Raw genomic sequence first — 20,423 nt, forward strand, 5'->3', positions numbered from 1 at the left:
CACTGCCCGACCGGCGCTGGGGTTCGCCCGCGGATCGCATCGAGTCATAGTCCGCACCTTAGTCCAATTCCGGACCGATTAGGGGTTTTCGGGTTTTCGAAATATCCATTACCGTCCTAATGTCATCGGTTTTACACTTCCGAACTGTCAAAATTTAAAGTTGCCCATTTGTTGATTAATTAGTGGTTTACAATTCCCAGATTACAGTAGAATGATCGCATATTGGGTGCATATTCGTGATTAAACAGGTACACTTTAGAGTTTAGTGATTAAACCACAGGCACTCGCCGACGAGGGTATACACACAGTCTCTGGCCGGGGTGGGGGAGGTTATTGATACTGATGACTGTATCTATCTGTGTTTTGAGTGGTTAATCTGCAATAAATCCGAGAAAAAACATCTCGCTACTGATACGTTTAAGAAGATAATGGCCGCCGCTAGCTGCATACACACAACGACATCACTAGTCTAGTAGTAGCTAGCCGTTGTTCGGAACCGTAACAACGACTGGTATTCAGACTACGACATCACTAGCTACTAACAAACTTCGTCTTTCCAATCTAAAATTAAAACTTCTATTTTATATGATGCTTACTTGTGATATTAGATTAAAGTTATATATCCTTTTATTCCGTGAGACACTATCGATTTGTGAAACGTCTTTCATATTGCATAACGTGTACATATTGCACCGTGAAACTTACCCTAATTTCTTTGATTTCTCCACTAAATATTACTGCAATGAAATGTGACTATTTCAGAGGCAGTTGATGTAATAATCGAAGATGCCTAAGTTTGGTAATTCGCTATTCGGGGTGTCTACGTTCTACGCGGCTAGTTTACCTAATGATAAATGTGGAGCAAATGGTTTACCTCTGACTCCTAATTCCATCAAAATACTCGGTAGATTTCAATACTTAAAAACATTCGAACATCCGAACTGCTGCGTTTATCTGGATCTGATTCGCTCTAAACACGGTGAGTGTGATTGTGATTATCCTCCAACTCTGCCACCATCCTCGACAGGGATACGAACCATGGCAGATTCTGACCATTGCCATGGTGTGAAACCTAGTCTAGTACCTAGCCGTCGTTCCTCAAACAACCGTAGGGAACTGGTAACAACGACTGGTATTCAGACTATGTGAAACCCTACCTAATGAGCCCCAGTGCACAGATACAGTTGCAGGTTGCGGCACCAATCTGATGACCTGTTGTATAATCTAATTTCACAGATAACTATAAATGAAATAACCCAGGCTAAAATATGATTTCTTATTGGCTACTAATGACATCATCCAAGCTGCACTGAAAACCTGCACATTTGGGCTTATGAAGCAGGTTTTTTGCCATTGCCTAATGTCGATGCCATCAGGTTCTAATCTCTGCTGAGGGAGGATGTACGTACTTTAGTACAAATGATGGATATGTTTATGTTTAATTGTTGTATGTACGATTATATTGCAGAGAGAATCAGTATCGTCTCCGAATATTATGATAATAATCTGGCAATTGAAATGAAATCTGGTTTATACAGCAAGTAAGTTATACTGGATTCTACTTCACTAATACTTGATCAACCATCTCCTTGATCACTGTACGATTGCGGTCTAAACCCTCGTAAAATTCTACGCACCAATACTGAGTAAGACTATGTGAAATACAGTACATTCTTGTATCTTACTGTGGTCAAGTTGAAACTACGTGTAGTTTTTACCCTGAGTTGGGATCATATACTAAGAAAGAGTTTGAAAAAGACATTAGACTCTGTCTCAAAGTATTTATTCTTAAAGCGTAAATGTTTACTGAATGTGGTTTTTTTAAAATTATTTCAGTGAATCAATGTTGACTGGTCTTGCGTTTAATGTTCTACAAGCTCTAAGTTATATTCATCAAAAAGGACTGACACATTGTAATCTATCACCTGAAAATATTCTATTAGATCCAACGGGTCGTGTGAAATTATCGAATTATGGATTATATCATATGACAGGACATGGGACTGATGTAGCGTTTCCTATCGGGTAGGTTTGAATACTACATCATGAAGTTTTTGGGACGTGTTAGGAATGTTGATCAAGGGACAGTTGCTCAAAAGTTTGTTGAAGTTGCCCTTCAGATAGATACCGTAGTAACAATGTCAACAAGTCAGTTATCCATCTGCCCATTCTACGTTCCTACAACTCATGAATTTGGAGCAACTAGCCCTTGAATATCAACGGTGATATCGTTATTTTGTCCTGACATTTTAGTGAATGTGAATATATGTCGCCTGAAACAATAGCTATGGGTCGACCTACGGCTCACGATACAGAGGAACCAATACCTCGTATCGGTCCTAAATCAGATGTCTGGTCTCTCGGTATGGTGCTTTTGGAGACATATTTGGTAAGTAGATGGCTAAAGAATTTTTGAAGAGTCTGATAACTGTCGCGCACTGATGTCTCAATTTTTTCATGTCTCATAGGGAATAAAACTTTATTCAAGTTTAACGGTCAAACAGAAATTAAGAAAGGTGCTTTCATTCCTTACATCGAGTAAGTATGGATACTATTTCTCATCTATTTGATTCTTTAAATTAGTCGTCATTTTTTACAAATTTTAACTCGTAGATTCAGAGCCATTGGAACAAGTGCTTCATGACAATGGTTTAACATTGAAATTGAAGGTATGATCAGTGTTTAGTTTCCTGATGAAATCTCAATGGTTTGTAAGATTTCATGTGCTATTTTGACTGATATTTTCAGGATATGCCAAAGAATCTCAGAGAATTTTTCACACTTTGTCTGACAACATCAACTTCTACGAGGTAAGACGTAGCCGAAATGCTAAAACTTCATTAGCATTCTTATATTCTGACTGAAATTCATATATTTCAGACCTACAGTTCAGACTTTGATTTGTTCAAAAATATTCAATGAAAATCGCAAAACATATGTAAGTAAAGATTACAATTTGGAAGAAACTACGCTTTGAAGATGTTTGAAATTTGATGTTTTTATCGGTTTTATTTTCGTAGGTTCCACATAAGAATGGTTATTTACCGTTAAGCGCACAAGCTCGCAGTTTGGACCTAGAAATGCCTGTATTGGATGAGGAAAGCCTTGGGAAAGGTATAAACATTCTAGCAAACCTGTGATGTTCCATATCAAAATGCACAAGTTACTGTACAGTAAAACCTCTATAATGAACACCTTTGGGTCTGGGCAAAACGTTCGCTGTGGAAAGGTGTTAGCTATGGAGAAGTTTGAATTTTGACATCACACAATCTTGTGGTCACTCATTGCGAAGATCAATAGAAATCGTATCCTACACAGATGCACGATTCACGTATCATTTGGCTATCTAATTTTTAACAATTTAAATCTCCACACATAATCAACACAGCAACACAACCTTACAGGTTGAAATCCATATGGCAAGTGACCAAAAATAAAAAAGATATCAATACAATATGCAGAATACAATACGTAGAATGTCAGGAATTAATCCTTACACTCGTCAATTGACCCCCAGACATACTGGTACATGGACACTGTATGCTCTTGAGAGGTGTTCATTGTAGAGAGCTTCTCTTACTTGAAAATGAAATTTTCGTTGCGAGGAATAGTGTTCATTAGTACATAGTGGGTGTATTTGCAGAAACAGATGTGGATCATTTAGCTGAGAGAAGTATGAGCGAGGTTTATTACCTATGGACGTTATCCGGTGGATACATAAACTCAGTGTTGAAGAAAGCCGGTTTAACTAAAACGAATCCGCCGGTTACGATGATGCCTCAGTTTGTCGTTGAACAAGGAGAAATGTTCGGACAAGTGAAAGATCAGTCATCGTTGTATAATAAAACAGTGGTGGTTTTATCATTCGAACAGCTCCGACAGGTAACGCACATTTTACTTCTGAATCTAAACACCTGAGATATCCTAAAAACAGTTACATTATATATTCGTACCGATACATTTTATCTGACTGTACATCATCATTTATGTATATAGTGTTATTGTAGTGAAAAATTCAATAACTTTGATTAGAACTTAATGCCTTTTTCTGTAGAGATTGGAAAATCTGGATGAAACGGCGTATTACCCACTGTTAGAGGGAGAAGAGTAAGTACAGATTCAAACGCCCTGTTGAATTATTATGTTATTTAGGAATTTTACCCACTTTATTGTTTTTCAGTTCATTTTTACCTCACAATAATGGTAATCACAGCGCAGGAGGACTGCCCACTTCACCGAGTATAGCTAGTCTTAACGAGACGGCTTCACTACCGACTAATATCAAAGAAAAAGATATTGAATATCAGGTACTCAATCAGTTAAAACGACACTCATCTAAACACATTGTGTACTTTCAAACGTTGAAATCTAACTTCATTTTGATACACGGATGAACTTATTTCAATTCAACGATTAAGAGTTGTTTATTTTATTCTGTTGTAGTTTCATCGTATAATATTGTACGATCGTTTGTTAATCGGCTACCCTCATAAACGCCCACAGATCTGGAAGGAAGCTCGAGTTGATGTACCTCCACTCGTCCGTAATCTTGTCTGGGCTGCTCTTCTTGAAGTTGAGGTATATAGGTTACTAGACAAACTTCTTACGCCTAAGAATTTATCCCTTAGATGTAAGAGTTTTATCTCAGTAATTCTTGGAGATACTGCGCTCACCACTGCTGATTGCCTCTAATTATCATGTGCCCCGGACTTTGATTGCCTCTGATTATTGTGCTCCCAGGACAAAATATTTGAAATTGACCTCCAATTTACTTGAGGATGACCCATCACTAACCCTTGAGTTTTATGAATGTGGTATATCGCTGTTTTTTCACACAGGGCGACTACCAAGAAAAATACGACGCAATTGATAAAGAAACACCTACAGCAACAGACAGACAGATAGAGGTTGATATTCCGCGTTGTCATCAGTACGACGAAATGTTATCTTCACCGGTCGCTCACGCAAAATTCAAACGTATTCTAAAAGCGTGGGTCGTCAGTCATCCGCAATACGTTTACTGGCAAGGATTAGATTCTCTTTGCGCGCCATTCCTTTACCTTAACTTCAACAACGAAGGTAAAAAACCAGTCGATTCATTACAGTAGTACCTCTTATACTCGGACATGTGCTGCTAAAACTAAGACTTCTGACTAATTCAAAAAATGAAATAATCTTCTCAGATCAATTTTGCCATTGGTTCCAGTTTGTCTGAGTTAGGTGAGATTATTGTGTAAAGAAGTGGATGTCTTTGTCTTATTGAAGTGTAAATGGGTGCCTCGGGCTTTATATTTCAGCACTCGCCTATACCAGTCTGACGAAGTTCATTCCAAAATACCTGAATAAATTCTTCTTGAAGGATAATTCACTGGTTATAAAAGGTGCGACAAAAACTCCGTAGTTTTTCGTATACAACAAGGTGAAATATTAAATGTAATCTATATTTTGTTCTATTTGTAGAGTATTTAACGGTATTTAGTCATTTGATTGCATTCCATGATCCTGAGTTGAGTACACATCTTGATGGTATTGGATTCATTCCTGATGTAAGTCAGACTCTAGATTTTTCATGAAATGAACTGAAATTCATTCAGTTTCTGTTAAATACGGCAATATTGTTGTAATGTTTTACAGCTGTATGCTATACCGTGGTTTCTGACGATGTATGCTCGTAAGTATCCTCTCTCCGCTTTCAACTCAGCTGAAAACTAGTCAACCCCAAATTAGTGATTGATGATTTTGGCTGTAAATAGAGTAATAAATATCTTCTAAACAAAAACCTGGCTTTAGACGAGTGTAGTGGGGTTATCAGGCGGGCTCTGTATTGGGAGTTGATTGTTATGTATTTTCCCTAGTGAATCAACTGTTTTGATATTTGATTTCAGACGTTTTTCCTCTACACAAGATATTTCACCTGTGGGACACGTTATTACTGGGTAATTCATCGTTCCCGTTGTGTATCGGAGTAGCGATATTAGAACAGTTGAAACTGCAGCACAACCTCCTGTCTCACGGGTTTAACGAATGTATTTTACTATTCTCTGATATGCCTCGTAAGTCAATGCCGTTTATTCGTTCAGTTTCGTTATTAGTCAGTGATTAATGCCAGGAGTCTCGTGTTCTATCAGCATTTCTCATTCTTACAGAAATCGTAATCGAGAGATGCGTTCAGGATTCTATTAAGATATTTTGTAACACGCCGAAAAGTTCAACGTATCGACAGTACGCGCGTCCCGCTAAACGATCACCAGGGGGAGCTACAGATCGTCATTCTTACTATTCACAGGACTATCACGATTTGCCGGTTAATGAATTGGTGAGTACCACGAGTTAATGCGAATACATCAAGGCTTAACTCATCTAGAAATTCTCACTCTTTTCTGAATTTATTTTCGCAGTCGATGGAACCGGTTCCTCTAGAGGAACTACGCGAAGAGAAATGTCCTCGAATATCGGCTGAAGATCTGGTCGAGTTGGGTGAACTGATCGGACCAGTCGCGTCGAAGAGTCCCACAAAAAAATCCAAATCTAGTCGTCCGAAAATATTAATGATCGATGTTCGAAGTCACGATGAGTAAGTAAAAAGTTTTATTGAGTAGTTACTAAACTCTGAGTAATGTAGAGTCTACAGTCTACTAAACTCTGAGTAATGTAGAGTCTACAGTCTACTAAACTCTGAGTAATGTAGAGTCTACAGTCTACTAAACTCTGAGTAATGTAGAGTCTACAGTCTACTAAACTCTGAGCAATGTCGAGTCTACAGTCTACTAAACTCTGAGTAATGTAGAGTCTACAGTTTACTAAACTCATGTACTAGACTAATGTAGGGTCTTTAAGGACTGATAATATCTGGATTAAACATATTTTACGATCAAACCCATTAAAAAGGTTGTCACCGTAAAAGTCACCTCATCATTTATCACTATTTGAGTCCCAATTTGTATTTCCGATTAAATTAACAAATCGTAAGTCGTCATAAGTATTCGACATAATGATCTTCCCAAATGTAATAAAAAATGCTAGTTTTACTGGGCATCTATGTATAGGTGGACCATTTAATGATATCCCATTTAGATCAAAATCCAGATAAAACTGATCTGAATTAAGATCATGGCCTGTAGCTCAGCAAGGGAGGGTAGATACTTTTTCCCCCCCTTAAAAGTGGAGTGAACCCATCTTTTTTATCAGTGGATTTGAAAGTAGTGCAAATTGTCATTTTCTTTGTTATTCACCTGATGTGAATGAGTTGTTTTATATTTCAGTTATCAGCGAGGTTGTATACCTAACAGTATAAACCTACCGTATTCAACGGCATTTAATTCCGATAAAGATTTGAACCCGTGCGCCGCCGTACATTTGCTCAACTCGATGAAAGCACAGGTTAAAGTGATCATCGGAAACCGAGGAAAGAATGCCGTCTTCGTAAGTTTGAAAATGAATGAAATCTCTTCGAATTTCAAGTATTGATAGATTATTGTTAATTCATGAGGTTGTTTTTCGATTTTCAGTTTGCGAATGAATTAGTTCGACTCGGTTATAGTAAAGTGTGTATTCTGCATAAAGGAATCGATGTTTTCACTTATACAAACGTTTTAATAGTTCCTTCACACGATTTATAAGTAGTAAACTCTGAATGAACGCAGGGAGGAGAGGATTGGCTCGATTTGAAGAAGCCTAGAGTTGTCTCATGTGAACATGGCCCAGTTGCACTCCTGGCTTCTAACAGTGGGCTTGAATCTTAAAATTCGTCTTAAGTTATTATAGATTCACTAGTTAACTCAGGGCAGGGTCTTAGACCTGGTCTTGAATCTGAGCCATGACTGCAACCGGCCTTTGAGTTAGAATGAAACCTTATTTTAGTCGAACCCTTGTGAACAGAGGGTTTCACGCTTTGGGAATCTGCACACTTGCTTGGGTTTATAGAATATCACAATCAAACTTAACCACAAACCACTTGTCTCCATTAGATTCTTTGAGTGAAGATATGTTCAGCATTTGTAAATCTTTATACATGATATTTGAAGAATTTTACCAGATTAAGCCTAAGGCAGATTTTTGGGGTGTGGGTAGCTCTGTGTGGTAGCTGTATTTATTGTTGTTGAAATTAGGAGATTGTTGGTATATAGAATGAAGCAATTATACGGAACTTAACGATATATAATTTTGTACGATCACAACATGTAAGCGGTCACTCGGCAAAAATAATCCATAAAAAACTAGTTGTTGAATGTTTATATGATGATAATGCAACCATCATCGTGTTCATGTTTTTTTTCTACTCTGATCTGATTGAAATGAATTAAAATGCATTAATTGTTGATGGTGTAATCATGTGATAATAAAAATCTGTTTATATTAAATGAAAATGTTCTTAAGTGTTTTTTTAAATCATTATCTTTGGTTGGAACATGTTTTGAGGATCTTCCTTGTTTGAAAGCTGGAAACCTTGATTGCCAGAGGAAGTCTTATTTTTAGTGTAAGAAAATCCGCTAACGATGAGCATTGCGGCAGCACTTGACGGTATAGTGTGACTAATGATGCGTCGTTTTACGTGTCCTGCGCCTGGTCAACTACTTCTCGTAATTAACTATCGTCTAAAATAAAATCTTCATAAACCTTTTTGCATAGCTTCTAGTACCTGGCAGATGGCGCTTTCAATCCAATTTGCATAGATTTCAATTATAGAATTTGATTGGATAACGCATTACTTATAACGTTGGTATTGTAACCGATACCCGTGTATTCAGAGCAGTTTGTTAATCTCAAAATCATTTTCATCTGTATTTCTTTCGGTGTCTTTAAGTGACAGAGGCTGCGTCGAAAAGCCATTAATTCTCTTCACAAATATTTGATAAGTGAGTTTGATTTCCTTTGTCTGACAGTCTTCACTCAGCTCTCGCGTGCATCGACCGCGAATCATTTCCCTGAATCTATAAAAAGTAACGGGTTAAAACATTAATTTCCGTATTAGACGATATCTGTGTTGAGCAGTACAAACGAAATAAATGGTATAGTTCAAAGAAAAAATATGCGTGTCTTATTTCTGCGGTGTCTATAATGTCGTATGATTGTGAGCATTTTTGAGCGAACGTTTTCTGGAAGCCTCTACACCTTAATCAATATGGCTAATTAATATTCAGGTAAACTCGTGGAGCCTCCTTCGCGTTTCTCCTTGGAGTGGAAAAATCGGAAGTTCACAACACGAATTAAAGGTAAAACCCTGGATGTCCTCAGACAGCGAGGCTGAGATAAATTAGACTTCACTTAATCAGACAACACTGCGACGATGACGGTTGACCCTCAGTGTCTGTATATATCAAAACTTTATGATTGCTGTAAGGAACCTTGTAACTTTTTAGTTGATGAGAATCAGGACAAGACTAGAAAGAAAAACGACAACGTTTACTGAATCATGATATCGTATACGTATTTCTGAACCATTCATTTTCTTTGTATTGTTTTCATTAATTTGATATTTCATTTTATGCGTATTTTCTACTTTATTTTGCCGAACTTATTTGAGCTGATGACGTCACGGACCGCACGAATAACAAACTAGCCGGGTGAAGGTCAGAGTATATACATACATCTTATAAATCATTTGTTGCGCTGAACTATAATTACAGGAGCGATCAGTTCCAAAAACCCTCATAATCTGCTCACATGGACACTCGACACTCGAGGGATGGTGCTAATAAGACATCAACAGGGAGTCGTTATCTCTAGATAATCCAATATTGTCGCGCATGCTACTCGGTCAAACTCACGAATCATTAACGATGTAGCGGGCATGCAGATTACTAGAATGGCTGCCGATCATTTGCGGATAAGATGATTCGGAAAAACATTAGTTTTAGAAAAATCGCAGTATCTATTGAAGAAAATGCAGGAATTTCGCAGGAGTCGGTGATTAGATTTTAATTCTAATTCTGGAAATTTCCAAGAAACGATTATAAATCTTTATTCTGTTATGAATAATCCAGTTATACTATCAATCTTTTTGATCTCGGGGGTTGTTTTTGCTGTCGTCGCAGTGTATTAAATCAAGCGGCGTTAAGTTAAATCTATTTTCAAGTCAAACACTTTGTTGTGGCGGTAAAATGCGATTAGCACAACTGAGAAAATCGACGAATTTGCAAATTTGACAACTGCGGCTTGGGGGATAGGAGAGAAATGTGAAAATTACCGATTGATTTAATCCTAACTTCGTTTTGATGACGGTTCAATGAAACACTTCAGTCATTACGCGCATTCATAATGTGGTGGTACATGTGACATTTATACTCGCATATATCGGTATATAAGTCGTTCTGCATAAAAGTTACACTTTCCATTGATTTATTAATATCAAATAAACTTGACTTACATAACTTAACAGCAATCCTTTTAAAACTATTTCAGATTGAATGAAGACTATAAAAGCACAGCAAGACATTAACACGAACATGAAACGCGCTCCAATCTAGGCCTATTATAACCATTGATGAAACACTGTCTCTATTGCTGAACGATGACATAAATGTATATTACTGGGATATAAGTCGAATGATTTTAGACTTTTTAATGCGGATTTTCATCTTAAGCTTCGCCGTTTTTGTAATCTCTTATAAACACGGCTGCGCCCCTATAGTTTTAATTAACTAGACGGCGAGATCTGTTTTCTTTTTATTAATTCAGGGTTTATGGATTTCGAGACAATTCAAACAACACGAGTAAATACAAGCATCTGGAAGTCGATTTAAGTGAAAGAAAGCTAAATGAAAAGTGGCAAACATTGCGTAGCCAACTCGTTAATATTCATAGTGTGAATTTAAGATTGATGTCGCTGGTTTTTCGCTGGTGACGACAGAGATATTTTTGTCCTACGCGGTGGCCCGATGGTTGCTCTGACGCTCTACGCGAACAGTGATGAATAATTCCGCGAACGACGTAGTTTTAATTATGTATTTAGCGGCACAGACAAGCCGATTAACGTGGATTAATCCGGGGATTTACTCGCCTTCCAATAGTTAAACCTTCAGTACAAGACATGCCTGGAATATTCAGGCTTAAAAGCATAAATACCTTCCTTGACTTGGATGAACGAAGATCGATTTCATATTGTTCTTATTTTGAAGGGATTGCTGCAACAGTTAAATCATTTTCTTTTTAAGTAGAGAAATTTTAAGGCAAATCTGTCTTTTACTTATTTTGATTAACAAATACGTTTCTTAGTAATTTAAGGTACGTAGACTCAACATAGCATTGTATGAAAGGACCCTTTAACTCACTTCTACATATTAGTGCACTTGTTCCATTCCCCAGTTCTTTGACTCTATTGAGTAAAAACATCGAAAATGAACTTACTTTAACTCCTAGATAACTTTAACTCACGGAACCGGGCCCTAAATGCTCTGTTAGCCAACAGACAACCAAGAACGACTTTACATACCCTCGCGTGGGTCTATTTTGCCATAAGGTGACTTAATATGGTGTTGCACCAATCCCTTCAATCTAACATGTTCATTGTTTTATTTACATTTCGTAATTTCGAAACATCATACGCATATCCCTGGTTTTACGAGGATAATGACACGGTATAAGAAGTTTTACTTGTTTTACAACCAGGACCCTGGGAGAGTTTTATACGGCATACTGAAGGACACCTGTATCGGTTGGTTTTAAACTGCGCATCGTTCCCAAAGCGATATGAAGAGTATAATGCAATAACTATCAATAATGTAGCAAATAGATTGCAATAACAGCAGCAGCAGCAGCAGCAGCAGCAGCAGCAGCAGCAGCAGCAGCAGCAGCAGCAGCAGCAGCAGCAGCAGCAGCAGCAGCAGCAGCAGCAGCAGCAGCAGCAGCAGCAGCAGCAGCAGCAGCAGCAGCAGCAGCAGCAGCAGCAGCAGCAGCAGCAGCAGCAGCAGCAGCAGCAGCAGCAGCAGCAGCAGCAGCAGCAGCAGCAGCAGCAGCAGCAGCAGCAGCAGCAGCAGCAGCAGCAGCAGCAGCAGCAGCAGCAGCAGCAGCAGCAGCAGCAGCAGCAGCAGCAGCAGCAGCAGCAGCAGCAGCAGCAGCAGCAGCAGCAGTTCGTTTCTATTCAATTCCCTTTCCATTATTGATAGAAGGTTTATGGCTTGAAAAAAACATACGCACGAAATTGACCCGTAAAATGATGGAAGGGTACTCGAGTACGATGGCAGATTTATAGAAAATATGGAAAACCTTTTGTCGAAAAAATGAACCAAAATCTGGGAATCCTGACGACGCTATATTCTACACTCAGCCTTTGAGATTGCTGTAAATAAACAGAGATTCTATGATTGCGATGCAAGTAATTTTTGATCGTTAGAATCTAATCTTATTTCGATCTCATTTGACAAAGAAATCTAAACAAAATGCTTTCAACTGTGTTATAGGTATTTGTACGGAGACGCGAGTGCCCGGTATTGAGAGTGTGATTACACGGGTGAGTGCATGTTCAGCGAATAAACATAGAAAACAACAAACAATTTGTTTGATGAACAGGAAATTACTGTGACAGTTTAAGACAGGATCCACACCTCTTCAGTCTGATAACCTTTCAGTTTCTTACTGCACAGTAGAGAACAACATCTTCACTTACTGTGTCGTGAGATTCTGTTGGCTTTCTCGTGGGTTGGTTGGGCAGAAAGGGGTCAACGGAGTTATCGATAAATCATTCTGTATTCAAAAGTTGTGAAATGTTTTTTTTATAAATTCTAATTATTTCACTATTATGCAACGCTTCATTAGTGAGACTCTGTACGACCCTTTGCAGGAACACGTTTAACATATCGTTATTACTGCAACATGTCTTTGAAGTGTACTAGTGGCCGGGTATAATAGCCGGAGGATGGAGGAGAGATGACGACATGTTGTTTCAGTGATCGCGGAGGCTATCATACACGGGTTTGTGTAAAATACACGCTGTCTCTAACACGTACTGACGACATATTCGCTAATTAGACGGACAACAACGTGAGTAAGGTACTGTATCGTATCGAACGAGTGAGGGGACATCTTGTCAAGTCGTTATTTGGAAAATAAGAAATCCGAGCGCAAATGAGTAGCTGGTGAAGCGTCGTAGCATTGGCTATGATTAATATATAAAAAATTGGAAGCACGGCGAGTTTAAGTATAAAGAGATGACAGAGGGAGGATATGGGGGGGGATAGATAGGACGAGAAGACGGACGGAGAAGGAAGGGGGTCAACAAGAGGAGGAGAGACCGGGGGCTGAGTTGAGGGAATGGATATCTCGCTGAATAATGATATATAAGTCAATGTGGTTTTAGCTAATGATAGAACTGGTCAATATCACCGTTCGGTCAGAGTCAGAGATTCTCAGATAAATCTGTGACAAATTAGATGCACATTCACCTGTCTATCAGTTAATAGTTCTCACAGTTCTTACCACGGGTTAGTTCTCATATTCCTGCGGTGATCTGTTATTTTTTTATGAATTAAATCGATGTGCTGCGCTGGAAATTGGTACGTATCCTATACCAAAGCTATCGCGAAGGCGTCTGCTGAGACATATTTCAGTTTTTATTGAAGAATTACTCGTTTGGCTTGATACGCGTATTGTTATGATGACTTAAAGGTCATAAGTCAGAGCTGTTATCAGTATCAACGAAAAAACCCAGCGTACGACCGGCCGCCGATCCCCCGCCATTACAACTACAAAAGACGGGAAATATATATTGGAAAAAAGCAATTTCTGGTGGATAGTGGTCGGATAGAATGCGCGTACGGGAGGCTTAATGAAGCGAGAGGATGGGCTGATTGAACATAATAGAACCACTGCAGTGGTCTCTGATACAGACTGAGGTCTTGAGGTCTTTGGGACTTCTTTTAATTAGTCAAAGCATACATTCTTTCTTTTCCGGTTGGTCTGATTAGACAGAGCAGTTTTTGTGCCGTATAGATTATATCTAGGTGGTGAGGTTGGTTGGATTGAATAAAAATAAAAGTCAATTAACCGTCGAGTTCATTTAGACGTGAAATTTGCCGGTCATTATGATCATATTACACGCGGTCAGAGTAATAAATATCGTCGGTGAGTGAAGGGAGAATGGCGCCGAGGAACCATCGGGGGAAAGAGAGAAACAAAACGGGAAGAAAAGAACACTCAACCAAAAACCTTTCCAGACGTAACAAGATCTATTTTACGGTGGCCGGCCTCCTATTATGTTTTGGCTACTGCCATATCAACTTCAACAGTAATCTGAATACTAATCCTGCGGGAGTCTCCGAGCGCACGGGTTTCAGATGATCCGGGATGGACTCGGATTATTGTTACTCGTGTTATTAGATCCATTAACTCGGCGACAAGATCATTTGTAAAGATTAGTAAATCTTACACCATTGACCAAAAATAAAGCACACTTCTGCTGCCACTGGAAGTGTTTATGACTGAGGCTGATGATTCCACCCCCTCATTCTGTCGAGGAATCCCGTAATCAGATTATCAATCAGTTGTCCATGAAGTTCTTTCTAAACTCTTGAATACTTTAACAGGGTGATGGAAGTTACAGGACTCAGCAACTCAAGTGGAATTTATTAGATATATATGACATGTCCCTTATCGTTATTGTTCGCATTACTTTCATGATTTAAACTAAAAAGCGGAATTCTATAAGTAAATGTTGCTACTGATTCGACTTGTTCGACTCCACAAAATGTAATAATACAAAGCTTCTGGAAATATGCCATGTTGTGTGGTGGCAGTACACTCGCTGCGACTCAGTGAAACAGTAACGTTTACAACACGAACATGTATTCTCGTAATCTTATCCTTCTCAGCTTCGTCGTTTATTTCCATTCGACTTCAGCTTGTAAATGTGTACCACCAGCTATAGAACAGGCTTGCACTTCGAATTTCAGTAAGTATCTAATTAGAATAGAAAGAGTACCAGATAGATTTAGTGTGAAAATGTTGATCGAGTAGAATTGTATCGTGGTTGTTACAAAAACGTCCCTTTTTTCACAGGTTTTCTGTTAATATATCTATAAGTTTACTTTTCACTGTAATACCAACTACTTTTAAAAGCTGGTTCTGCTAAACAAATTCGTTCTAAAACTAGTTTTCGAAACACTCCTGAAATATTGAATTGAATTGTATATTGTATACTATCAATAAATTAACCTTACACTCTCTTACACTCTGTCAATACGTATGACAGGTTTTATACGTATATATATATATATACCTGAACTCGTACTTGGAATACAGTGTTATATACGTTACGCTTTTAATAAGTGCGGCCAAAGTCGGATATAGCATAGTATAGTGCCTTGGCGTAGAGTTAATAAGTTGTGCGGTTAACGTATCAGCGCATTAATACATTGGCGCATGAATACATTGATAATTGGGTATTAACCGCGGCAAAGGAACAGTTCATTTACACGTTGACCGACGACTAGTGACAGTTGACTACTGTTGGTTGTTTGTTGGTTGGCCCAGTGGAGAGGTGATAGAGTGCATATTTCACCCGCTGGTTGACGGCCGACGGATGACACGATGCAATGTTGTCGCCAATGTATGTACAAGGATCGTGGCGACAGAGACGATAGAGTGTATAGACCTATATCATCCGCTGGTTGACGGTCGACGGATGACACGTCGCAATGTTGTCGCCAATGTATGTACAAGGATCGTGGGTTGACTGGTTGACGGGTGACCACACAACACAAACAAACAAGAGAAGTAAATCTAAACCGAAACAGTAAACTATAAGAATCAGCTACGAAAGTTTCATTTTTGATTTTGAAAAAAGAGCCGTCACGTATCGACGTCGTTCTGTAGCAATGTGAACAATGCCATATTTCACCGTCCCCACAGTTGGTTTTTTGGAGGCGCATCTCACGTTGACAGTGCTGAAAATAAATAATGAATCTCCTGTGATTTTGAAGGCTCGACCGTGTTGAAACTAATATCAGAGAACTGGAATTGACTAAAGAAAAATAGAAATGCAATTTCTATTTTAAGTATGGGGTTTATCATGTGTTTGGTCACGTGGTGTGTTTGGTGTTTAAGGTTAATAGATCGTTAATAGTTAATTTGTTGGTTGGTAGATACGTCGACACGTTGGCACATGGAATGTTAATGACTGGCGATTTGAATGTGTCGACATGACAACTTTCTTTGGGATACACATAAACCGAAGAACTCAGTAAGCATACGCGAAGGAACTATACTATGCAATACCCTACTTGAGCCATAAGTGCTTTGTGTTCCAAACTGAAACGATGATGTCTACAAAATCCTTAGCGATCGTGGTCGTTATTTTGGCAATGACGATGGTTAAATCTATCGATAGTTGTTCGTCGTTGAGTGATATGTGTACTGCGAATTTCAGTAAGTAAATATCTGTTGTTATCGTATGATAACGGATAACTCTAGGGTATAAGATTGTGTGTGTTTTTTTGCCATTTACTATTGAGTTTATAGAAAAAGATTTGAATTTCTAAATCATAATCTAATATATCTCTCCCTGTATATTCACATTAATACCATTATCTTTGCAGCGATTCGAGTGAAAATTATATCCTCAAATGGAACGGTCGATTCGAACCCACCATCAAGTGGTAATATCGTATATAATGTCAACCTTATTAGTGTATATAGGGTATGTAAAAGTTCACCTTTAATGTATTCTTCAGACGCATTTGATAAAATATGCAAACGGTATATATCTAAACACTGAGTTGGACCCTGGATTCTAAAACGTTTTAGAATCCATGGTTAGACATTCCGAAAACAGTTTTTGAATCAAGGTCTCCAAAGCCAATTTTGATTAAACAACAACCATTCTAAGACCATTTCCAGACTAAAAAGAAAAAAACATTTAGTGCTCTTCTGGGGCTGGTTTTATCGATTGCTACGTATTATCTTGAATCCGGAATTAACTGAAAATGCATTGAGTTAATCCTCGGAGCAAAGTTAAACAGTCCCTGTTGATTTGACCTACAGTGCCCGATATTCATACCCGATTATAACTTTTTTCAGTGGCACAGCGACCACCCAAGAACGGTTAACACCATTTCAACACCCAGTTCAAGTGCCGCATGTGGAGTAAGATTGCCATTGGGTTCCGGCAAAATATTAATGGGTAAACATCTTATGTTCTTAACATAAAGTCGTATCTATACTAATAAAATCGAGCCCGATAATTCGTTTTCTTTCCGTTTCAGGAGGTTTTTACAAGTCCCAAGCCCAGGTTCACTCGTGCTCCTACAAGGCTGATTGGTCAACAGAAGAGGAAACTGAAATCTATAAGACTCTTCAGAAATGTGGAGCCGACCTGAACAGATCAAAACTGACTTGGACCGTTTTTATCGCTCTCTTCGTTTGGATAACGTTTTTGAACCAGAAATAGAGATATTCACTATAGAATTTCACTCTATGGATTAAGTACAATACATGCACTATTTATATATGTTAAGACTGTGATAAAAAAAATTTTGAGAGGTTGCCAATATTCCGCCCAACGTTACGGAGAATTGTCCTGCTCTTATTTGATATATGTACATGTTATAAATGGCTTTTCATAGATTCGGTTTATTACAAAAGTTTTTACAAAAGAATCTTTTCCACAACAAATTTTTTCTAAAGAAATACGCATATGTATATACATCAAAGATGAAAAGATATTTTTTGAATAAACTTTGAATTGAATGAGAAAAAAATTGAGAGTTGAATTGATAACTGATCCACTGGAAAATATATGACTGATAAACGATCTCACTAGCTTTTGACATTTCTATTGATGGCATAAACATGATAGATCAAGGCGAATTAATGATAACCTTTTGTAATTGGTGATAAGGTGATGCCTCTCCCTCTCCCTCTCCCTCTCCCTCTCCCTCTCCCTCTCCCTCTCCCTCTCCCTCTCCCTCTCCCTCTCCCTCTCCCTCTCCCTCTCCCTCTCCCTCTCCCTCTCCCTCTCCCTCTCCCTCTCCCTCTCCCTCTCCCTCTCCCTCTCCCTCTCCCTCTCCCTCTCCCTCTCCCTCTCCCTCTCCCTCTCCCTCTCCCTCTCCCTCTCCCTCTCCCTCTCCCTCTCCCTCTCCCTCTCCCTCTCCCTCTCCCTCTCCCTCTCCCTCTCCCTCTCCCTCTCCCTCTCCCTCTCCCTCTCCCTCTCCCTCTCCCTCTCCCTCTCCCTCTCCCTCTCCCTCTCCCTCTCCCTAACCCTCTCCCTCTCCCTCTCCCTCTCCCTCTCCCTAAAACGTTCAAGACTTCCTACCGAAAACCGGGGATCGATAATAATTACTTGTGAGTATAAATCACGACCCATCTACAATGATATAATCACAGAACAGCCAGTAATTTGCTGAAGGGAATATTGGCAAAATAATCCGCCGTATGAGATACAAAACTGGTTCCATTCATCAGGAAAATGCTTCGGACCAGAGCAAAAGCAATTTCAAGACCTTTTTGCGCATATCCGTGTTATTGAATGGGCCGTAAGGAATGATAAAAACGCAGATACAGATAAAAAATAATTGAATAAGATCGTATTGAGTTACCAATTATACAACAGAATATTCCATCTAAGAATGAATTTCTGAAAAAAAAGATGTCTGCGCAACATCCATAAGACTTGACCGTTTGTCACGTGTAAACCATCGACCAATCGATAGTAACACGATATGACTCCTGGTCGCACGTGACTGGTGGTTCGGGTAACCCCTAATACTAATTACCGGCACGTATCGCGCGTCAACTGTAAGATAATAGAGTCGCATCTGTTCTATATACAGTGTGGTCGTACTAATTAACGCTATACCTCGATAAGACAATAGCGGCTACTGTTACACGTATCAAATATCACATGCTTTCTCTGCATCTATATACGTATGATGGTTATTCTCTTTATGAACGTGGGAACGAAGGTCACCGAAACTGCCTAGAATTATCAATACTTTCATATAAAACTTGAATTTTCATTAACGCGGTATCCATGTCCGCTGATGTGACGACAATCTCCCAAATTGAATGAGAACCAAACAACGTTTAACGTTAGGAATGCTCGACTGTCACAAACGTGATTTCGGTGTTTGAATTTCGACTTTTTGAACAAGCAAGCTAAATATTCGCTTATACTTCTATGATATACTACAACTGACTAATCAAGAAGGTGAAGTTTGATCTGCAGACAGTTTTCGATCGATCCGCGCGATGTTCTAAATGTGTGGTTTGTGTGTATAGTTCATATCTCGCTATATTCGTGTGACATTGTAACATGGTATTACAGTGTCAATGGAGACGGGGATTATACGCCGGATTATCTCCGCCTAAGCGGATTAACTGTAATGAGATTTGCTAATATGTTTGATGTGTCACCAATGCGACAGTGCACGGCATTGTCTCTATACAGTCGGGCTCAGTAACACAGTACCCCCATTAGCACCGATCCAGATCCCGAGTTCAGACAAAAAATCGAACTTCTTAAAAGAGTTTCATTCTTTTGATTTTCAGATCAAATGGAAATTAAACTGATCGAACACCCGGCTAGGTAACCGTCTAAATCGATTCGCCCTCCGGGTTTTTTCCTGATTTGATATGCGATGTTATTACCACGGTGAACTCCTTTTGAACCCGGTGACATCCACGAGACGAGATCCCACAGTTCTACACACGTATATACATCAAAACTCGCAATAAGCTAAGATACCAAAATTTGTAAAATAAGACAATGAGTCGTAACACGTCTACATGCGACAAGTAAAGTGAAGGTCGACTAAGTTGAGTGAAATGTATTCGGGGGTAGTTAACAACAGCCCCCCCCCTGCTCTTGTACTGCACTCTACCAGAAACATGTTTTGATGATTCATAAGGATATAGAGAGGATAGGGGATACACGCGTAAGAAAGAGGAAGGCTAATCCCATCCAGTTTTACTCAACCCGATTTTCCGCTGATAATCTGGTAACGGTGATGTTCTGGCCAATTAAATCATGTCCTTGGTTGACTCGGAAAATTGCTATTTCTTCGTCTTGATGAGTCAGCGATTTTACAATTGACACACAACACACATATTATCCCCCCCTCGCGAATATCTCTTGATTACTTGTTCTTTTGTCATCACTGGTTTGTCAGTGACAGACTAAAATCAGAATTCTGGCCTGTCGTTTTCCCTAATTTTTGTTGTATTTTTATCACACGTAGAATCTTCCAGCGAACACGTAAATACACGCTATCGCTCAAAACAATCGTACAAAATCAATTTCTCTATCAAATCGTATTTGTATCCATTCGTTCGACAAAAGTTAGATTTTTTCAAATGAAATATAAACCACGCGTAAACTCCGGAGATATTGCGAATCGAAAATCTATGGAAGCGATGATAAATATAAACCAAATTTTTCGATTAAGAATGAAAATAATGTATTGATACGAACGATTTCAGGGTCCTATTCTCCT

The 20,423-nt window shown here is 38.9% G+C and overlaps 2 protein-coding genes across 4 annotated transcripts; both read left to right on the forward strand.

Moving 5' to 3' along the window:
* Positions 1-117: 117 nt before the first annotated feature.
* Positions 118-8,328, forward strand: LOC141905724 (TBC domain-containing protein kinase-like protein). Of its 2 annotated transcripts, none has more exons than XM_074794713.1 (23): positions 118-248; positions 763-979; positions 1,469-1,541; positions 1,837-2,025; positions 2,254-2,389; positions 2,469-2,538; positions 2,614-2,669; positions 2,749-2,810; positions 2,881-2,938; positions 3,021-3,114; positions 3,644-3,882; positions 4,055-4,107; positions 4,181-4,307; positions 4,444-4,578; positions 4,839-5,079; positions 5,298-5,381; positions 5,461-5,546; positions 5,635-5,671; positions 5,886-6,053; positions 6,147-6,316; positions 6,399-6,574; positions 7,263-7,422; positions 7,509-8,328. In XM_074794713.1, the coding sequence occupies exons 2-23, from the start codon at positions 787-789 to the stop codon at positions 7,617-7,619; spliced, it is 2,718 nt and encodes a 905-aa protein (XP_074650814.1). In that variant the 5' UTR covers positions 118-248; positions 763-786; the 3' UTR covers positions 7,620-8,328. The 2 variants fall into 2 exon arrangements, with proteins under 2 accessions (XP_074650814.1, XP_074650815.1); XM_074794714.1 differs by having other exon boundaries at positions 3,650-3,882.
* Positions 8,329-14,752: 6,424 nt separating this feature from the next.
* On the forward strand, positions 14,753-17,677 carry LOC141905910 (uncharacterized). 2 transcript variants are annotated; one of them, XM_074795010.1, is made up of 4 exons: positions 14,753-14,884; positions 16,530-16,630; positions 17,011-17,113; positions 17,196-17,677. In XM_074795010.1, the coding sequence occupies exons 1-4, from the start codon at positions 14,776-14,778 to the stop codon at positions 17,378-17,380; spliced, it is 498 nt and encodes a 165-aa protein (XP_074651111.1). In that variant the 5' UTR covers positions 14,753-14,775; the 3' UTR covers positions 17,381-17,677. The 2 variants fall into 2 exon arrangements, with proteins under 2 accessions (XP_074651111.1, XP_074651112.1); XM_074795011.1 differs by lacking the exon at positions 14,753-14,884 and adding an exon at positions 16,333-16,359.
* Positions 17,678-20,423: the final 2,746 nt, after the last annotated feature.

Source organism: Tubulanus polymorphus, chromosome 5, assembly GCF_964204645.1.
Source record: "Tubulanus polymorphus chromosome 5, tnTubPoly1.2, whole genome shotgun sequence".
Taxonomy (NCBI): Eukaryota; Metazoa; Nemertea; class Palaeonemertea; order Tubulaniformes; family Tubulanidae; genus Tubulanus; species Tubulanus polymorphus.